The sequence below is a fragment of the Panicum virgatum genome, chromosome 3K, assembly GCF_016808335.1.
Source record: "Panicum virgatum strain AP13 chromosome 3K, P.virgatum_v5, whole genome shotgun sequence".
In the NCBI taxonomy this organism is placed as follows: domain Eukaryota; kingdom Viridiplantae; phylum Streptophyta; class Magnoliopsida; order Poales; family Poaceae; genus Panicum; species Panicum virgatum.
The window spans coordinates 20934103-20941397 of record NC_053138.1 but is presented as its reverse complement, the minus strand read 5'-3'; the positions used below and the strand labels follow the sequence as shown (position 1 = coordinate 20941397).

Below are 7295 nucleotides of genomic sequence, written 5' to 3'. Positions count from 1 at the left end.
AAATACATACAAATATTATATCCAAATAATTATATGTAACAATTTTGTTTCGTGCAGTAATTTGACAGGGTATCTAATTATCAACTTAATGCACATGTGGGATGGATACTACCTTGCATTAAGGATACGCATGGTTGGTATTACATATTCATTTAGCCCATCTTCTTAAAAAAATAATCAAATACTATAGTAACGATGGTGCACCTACTTATACACAGGAATCTTTTATACTCAGAAAGTAGTTCTTGATTGAGATGATGAAATACAGAGGAAATGAATCAACAGGGAACATCTCAAAGGATTTGCAAGAAACTCTTAGGAGACTACGGGACATGTATTGCGAGAAATATTATTAGACGTCTAAAAATGTATTGCGAGAAATATTATTAGACGTCTAAAAAATTGGTGTATTATGTGCCATACGTGCACTACATGAAAAAAAATTATTACTATAGTAATAGATTTCAGTCATTCAGGTTGTCCCGCACGCAACCAACCTCGTTGCACGGCGGACACGAGCGCGCTACTAAAGTAAAATCCACACGTGCGTGCCGCATGTGCACTTTACTAGTAATCAGTAAAAGCTTAAAGGCAACTGGCGAGCCTCTCAGTGTCTTGCAGTTTTTCGTAATTACAAATTTGGAGTGATCCACACCTCCGTAGGATGAAGGTTGATCCCCCCCTTACTATCACAACAAAAGGGAAGAGCATGACCAAACTTTCTTCGTTTCAAGTCGTACATCCTCACGCCTCCCCAACCACAACGCAATCGATTAAGATATTGACACGTTTGCGTCATCCAAGGAGCACAGAAATAAATACACTGATCCATTAGGCCAGGAAAATTCTTGATGGGTAAACATGACGAGTGATTCAGTCCAAGGAACAGAGCATGATCCACCAAATCCTTCCTTGATACCTTCTTGCATCCATTGGGATCAACCTTGCAAATTTGGAACCTAATACCATCCGAGTAGCCACTTGCGAGAATAGCTGAGACCCCCAGGAGATCGCCCCATGGTGTAGGCACCAAATGCCTAGTAAAGATAGGTCCTAAATGGTGTCTTGCGGCAACCACTACCTCCTTTGTTGGCCCATTCAATTTGTCAACATCCCATTTCTCCACCAATCCAAATACTGTAATTGTGTAGAACTTCCCACCATGGTATGCGCAGTCTGCATATCTGTCTCTGCTGCTTAACTCTATAGTAGAAGCCACTTGCCACTTCCTCTGTCCTGCCTTAACAAAAGAGAGCCAATTGCTATCACAATGGATGATCATCACGGTGTAGTCACCACCTTTGGATGGACTGTCAGACAGCACTGCCTTCTGATAGAACCATGTTCCCAGTGAACTTGCATGACATGTTATACCTGCTGCAAGGTAATGTTCCGAGCTCCCTCCACTACGGTAGACTACCTCCACGCACGAGAAGTCCGTGACTGGCGGCAGAGGGATCATGCTTGTGGTGAAGGGATTGTAAAGCACAAGACCGGAGAGTTCGTTTACCAAAACAAGCCATCCATGAGAGGCCCCACAGCATGCGACGAAGCAGCCATGTGGGAAACTGACATCATAGGCCTTGTCAACATTAAGGAGGTGGCGCCAGTTACAGGTCAGAGCTGTGCACTCGTCCTGTGGGAAACTTGTTTTCTTGAGATGATTGGCCCAGGACAAGATCAATGGGCCGCAACATGGAACACCGGCAGCTGTGGCGGCAGCCCTCCATGTTGTGCAGACTGATGCAAATGCAAGTGCTTGAGGGAGCTCAAGGCGTTGCAGGATGGTGAGGATGATGTCAATTGGGAGGTCAGACCAGCCGGGGCTTGTACAAGGTCCTGCCATACCATATATTGTGAGTAATATTCAGCACACATACATGTAAAGTATATATATATATATATATATATATATATATATATTTGTTTATAAAGAACAAACCAATCCATCTATAGTTCGGACAAAGGAGTCCCTTCAATCAGGTATAGTTATCTCTCCAAAGAAGTTTTTTTTTAAGTTTTCTCAAAGAAATCGGGAGTCGAATCCACTAGGACACGCACCTTGCCAACGAAGAAACCAATGGTTGGGGGCAAGATCGAGAGTGTCAGAATTAGAGATCTTTTGGAACCGAGCACAGGTCAAAACAGGATTTCAACCAATTGAAACAAAGTAAATATGTTTTTTATGCTACATACAACGAGAACGTCTACAGAATAACATTTTTTAGAAGCTGACATGTGAGATTCTACGAAAGAAATGCATCTTTACCGCGAAAGGAGACACTAATAAACACTCAGTTTTGCAAGGGACGAAAAATCCGATTATAATCGCTACATCTTTCTGCAATTGATTGCAAGGTCAAGGCAGACTTACCCAGGGCAACCTTGGAGAACTCGTCACTTAGGGAGGAATCGGATCCAGGAGGCGAATCTGGAAGGGCTCCTCTCATACTCATCGGTTAGGAACGGAGTAAAGAGCCCAATATGGTTGGTTCTCCTCTATCTACAGACACAGTCACGAATCCTCTCTGGTCCGTGGTGGCTGCGAGCAAGAGCAATCGGCGACAACTCGAGCGGGCACCGCCGGGGAGGGGAGGAGAAATTACTAGGGCGAGATCTGACAAACCAATCAGTCGGGGCTGGGCGGAGGGAGAAGGTTTCCCCTCTTGTTGGCCGAGAACCCAGGCCGGCACCGAGAGGCAGGCGGATTGAGATTCGGTGACTGACTCGGACTCGGGTGGGTTGAGAACGAGAGGCAGGCGGATTGAGAACGAGAGGCAGGGGGCTTGGGCGGGCGGCCGGCGGGATCCAGATTCGGTGACTTGCGGTAAGCAAGTCACCAGGTAACTGGCGGGCCAATCTCAGACGCTCATGATGAATCAAACGGCTCACAAAAAAGAAAGGCAAAGCTCCTCCCCTGCTCCAGGCGGAGCGCGCATCCCCCCGATCCCCACTCCCGGACGAGCGCGCGGCCATGGCGGTGGAGGTCGCGTGGGGCCATGGCGGAGCAAAGATGCCGGCGAGCCGTGTGGGGCCCGGGCGGTCGAGGCCACGGCGGCGTGGCGAGCGCAGGGACGGCCCGGCGCCCATCCGTCCCCTCCCCTGCTCCGAGCTCGCCATGGCCGGGCTCCATTTCCGGGCGAGCGGGGCGGAGGCGGCCATGGCAAGTCGCCGTCACCATCGGGGCGGAGCGCGGCCGCGGCCGCGGGCGGAGCGCGGCCATGGGCGCGCGGGCGGAGCGTCGCGGGGGCGTGGGCGGCCCTGCGCTCCTCCTCCGGCCTTTTCCGGCGCCCCTCCTCCGGAGCTGCCCGGCGACCTGCCCCTGCCTCCCGGCGGTGTCCATGGCGGGCGTGCTGGCGTCCACGGCTCGCGCGGGCTGGCGCCTGCCCCTGCCTCCTGCGGCGGAGCCTCCCCGTTAGAGCTCGCAGAGCCCGCCCTTGCGCCCGCGGTATACGGTGCTGGCCAGGGCGCGGCGAGGCGGCCTCCACCCGCGGCCTGTGGAGCCCAGGCCCGTGGTGCGCCCAGGCCATGGCGCGGTGGCATGCGGGGCGGGAGCCGCGGCGGCGCGGGGTGGCCGGGCTGGCGTGCTGCTCCTCCCTCGCCGGCCGAGGGCCTCCATGGCCTCCATGGCGTGGCCGGCCTCCCTCGCGGCGCGGCGGCGGCTGCGTGCGACGCGGCGGTACGAAGCCTGGGATCGATGTTCAGCGGTGAAAAAACAGGGGAGCTTTGCCTTTCTCTTTTGTGAGCCGTTCGATTCATCATGAGCGTCTGAGATTGGCCCGCTAGTTACCTGGTGACACCGCAAGTCACCGAATCTGGATCCGAGGCCGCGAGGGGGCGCCGGGGGATTGGGGAGTGGGGTGGGGTGGGGACGTGGGCTAGGTTTAGGGACTGTTTGGCACTGCGTATGCGACGCGTTTCAGTGAAACAATCAGAAAATTCTCGCCAAACGCTCTGCGGCGGACGCGCGTTCGGCAACCGCGCTCAACGTGATAAGCGAGCAAATGAACTACGAGCGGCCAAAACGCGAGAAGCGAGGAGTGGGCCGCGTTTCGCTTATTTGCAACCTGCTTCTACATACCACAGTCCCAAACAGGCCCTTAGGAGGTTAGATTCAATGCTAGATGGGCCGTCGACTTGGGCCAGTTGGGCCTTATGGGGACAATTTGCTTATGGGCTCGGTTCCTCGGTTAACCGAGCTCAAAAACCGACCGAATCGAGATTTTCGGTTTCTGAAATTGGGAACCGAACAGAGAACTGAAATTCTCGATTTCGGTTCTTTTGGTTCCGATTCTCGATTACTTCAGTTCGGTCTCGGTTCTCGGTTAAATTTGCCCAGCCCGACTTGTCTATTTTTTTTTCTAAATATAAGTATCTGATCTGAAGAAGAAATTTCTATAAATATAGACTCGTATCTATCTCTAAAAGATCGCTTGATTTTAGCTATGATCACACACAGAAACTACCCCCGCTGAGGAGCCACAGGTTCATGCACTCGCAAATTTGTACCTAGCAATTTATGTTTGTGAAGATCTACGGCACACAGCGACCCCTACCAGCCCTCGATGTGATCTGACGGTCAGCACATCAACGCTTCAACGCGTTGAAGCCTACCTCGCGTTGAGGCCCGCCAGCGCCGGATGCAGGTCACGCAGCGCCATTCCGCCAGGGTTCGAATCCCACCCGGCGCGGTTAAAGGAAAAATCAATCGAGAGAAAAAAAACAAACCTCCCTCCAACCGTGCCCCGTCCGCCGCACGCGTCACGCCGCGGAGCCGACCGCCGTTGCCGCACACATCGCGCCGCAGATCCGGTCGCCACCGCCGCGCCTCCATCCGTCGCCGGACCTCCACGCGCCAGAGGGACGCGCAGCCCTGCTGGGACCGTTTCGCCGCCGGGGGGGGCTCCGGCACCCCGACATCCGAGGGCCACTGCCGTCCTCGCCTCGGATGCTCCGCCGCCACTGCCTCGGCTCTGCCACGGCGCAAATCTGTTCTTTCCTCGAGCGGATCGGGGTCGGACGGCGGCGGATCGAGCTCCGAGCTCCGGTGGCGCAGGCCCTCCCCTGCGTCGTTGAAGCGTCCCCTCATAAGAGAAGACTTAAATGTGATACAAAGCACCAGTCCCAGGAGGCTGATGTCACATTTATTACATCAGATGGTTCAAAACCGTACAAACCTTGGAGGACACTCGATACAGATGATAATAATAATTAACCAAGCTACGACGTAACACCAGACCGCAAACCACATAGGGTCTATCACGGGCTCAGAGTACTGCGACAGCGGAGGCATCTCGACAGGGCCGGTTCCACAGGCAAGGTTGGGTGTAGAACGATAACCCTACTCGGCGTCGTCTGGTACGAAGTCTGGGTCTTCTTCTGTAAAAAGTAAGAGTGGGGTGAGTACAAACGTACTCAGCAAGTCCAACCACACCCACGGAGGGGTTATAACAGAATAATATGCATAGGTAAATCAAGGATAAGGTTACGGTTTAATTTGCAGAAAAATGATATTTTATGCAGGGGTTTATTTTACGGAAAACCTTTTAGAAAACAGTTTTTGTAGTAACACAGAGTTCAAGTTTTAAACTGCTACCGGACTCCCCGTCCGTCGTAGCACACGGCACAATTGCCGAACACAATTCCAAAACAACTCACACCAGCCCATCCCAAAGAAACAATAGTTATGTGACCACACCGTAACTTGCCCAATACCGTGGGCACGGCTATTCGAATAGATTCTTAACTCTGCAGAGGTGTGCAACTTTACCCACAAGTAGGATACCACAACTCGAACACCGTCGTGTCGGTGTAGATCCCAACATAGCCATTACCCACCATAGCTAAGCCTGACTAGCCATCACGGGATGCACCAAGGGGTCATTGACCGTTCACTTAGGTATAACCGGGCATAAGTCACTCGGGGCTTATCCCTTTTCCTTAGTCACCCGTTGCTCTCAGCTCTCCTGATGGCTATCACACCAACTAGTGGGATTTATGCTACGCCGTTGCCCATTCAACGGTCGAGTGGTTTGCACGATAGTGGAGTTAGGTGAGATGACACACCAACTCGGTCCTTAGTTGTGACAAGATGGATATCTCCCTTTCTTGCCCTGCCACACAGGCACGAGCACTCCAAACGGCAAATCACGCAGAAATGCCATCCATCCCGTCAAAACACACTTTTCAAAAACACCATATTTATCCCTTCCCACACACACACCTTTTCTTCATAAAACAAGTTATATCGTATGTAAGATCCTAAGCATTCTAACAGCGATTAACGTCCAAACAAAATCAGACATTAATCTAGGTGGTCAAGGAATGATCATAACAAATCAAGGGGTGGCTATCCAACCGTGTTTTCATGCAAGCAAAACATATGCAATTTTGTAAAACAGGCCAATGGGTTGTGTTTATAAAAACTAGGACAAAAACATGCATCAAAGGATGGAATTGAACTTGCCTTCGCTCAACAAACGGGTATTTCAACTCGCGGTATGCGTTTCGATTTCCAGCTCGCAGTACTAGTCCTCGTGCTCGCGGTACGTACTCCGGGCTTCTGCTTGCGGTACAAACTTCCTATCCCGCGGCACCGGACTCCAGGCTTCTTCTCGTCGTTGTTCGTGAACTCTCGGCGACTATTACGCGTCACAAATCAAACAAACAAAGCATACATAAATATAAACTGAACTCTATAAATTATAAAACTAACAAAGACAGTTAGAGTAAGATTTTAGATAAATTTAGGAAGATGAATTAGGCCAAATAGCATGCAGTGCTTACCAAGAGCACGACAAGCTCGGGAGATTTTCCCCTAAAGGGTGGTCGGAGAGAGAGCAACGAGCAAAACCTTGCTCTAGTGGAACTGAGAGGGTGAGTGAGCCAGGTTTGGGAAGGTGGCCGAGTTGGTTGGAAATGAGTTGGGAGTGATGGAGGAGCTACGCGAGTGCGCCCTTTTATAGACCAAGAGGAGGCAGTGGTCGACAGCGGCGTGACGGGGTACTGGTGCAAGAACAGAGCCAACGCTGTAGCGAGGAGCGGCGTTGTCACCACACGCGCGACGAGACGGCAAAGCCGGCACGGGCAGCAAAGCATCATGGTGCCACAGTGCAGAGCGGCGCCGAAAGCTACCGGACATTGATGTGCAGTCTCATCGTGGGGCCAGAGTGTCGCGACATGCATGAGTGCGGTTCGTGCGTGTCACGGGCTCAGCGAAAGGTGATGGCACCGCGAGGGGAGCCTTGAGCAGGATGTTGGCACGTGGTGACGAAAGGCTCGGTCTTTTGGCCCAG

General features: G+C 52.0%; 1 protein-coding gene across 1 annotated transcript; it reads right to left on the bottom strand.

Moving 5' to 3' along the window:
• Window positions 1-435: 435 nt before the first annotated feature.
• LOC120698287 (probable F-box protein At4g22165) lies at window positions 436-2808 on the bottom strand. The gene is made up of 2 exons (XM_039981822.1): window positions 2375-2808; window positions 436-1839 (listed from the first exon to the last, which is right to left on the bottom strand). Exons 1-2 carry the CDS (start codon window positions 2454-2456, stop codon window positions 632-634), a joined length of 1290 nt encoding a protein of 429 aa, XP_039837756.1. The 5' UTR covers window positions 2457-2808; the 3' UTR covers window positions 436-631.
• Between the last annotated feature and the right edge of the window lie 4487 nt (window positions 2809-7295).

Coding starts and splice junctions, on each gene's coding strand:
- LOC120698287 (XM_039981822.1), bottom strand. CDS start 2,456: ATGAGTATGAGAGGAGCCCTTCCAGATTCGCCTCCTGGATCCGATTCC. Junction 1,840..2,374: donor GTTCTCCAAGGTTGCCCTGG/GTAAGTCTGCCT, acceptor ATGGTATGGCAG/GACCTTGTACAAGCCCCGGC.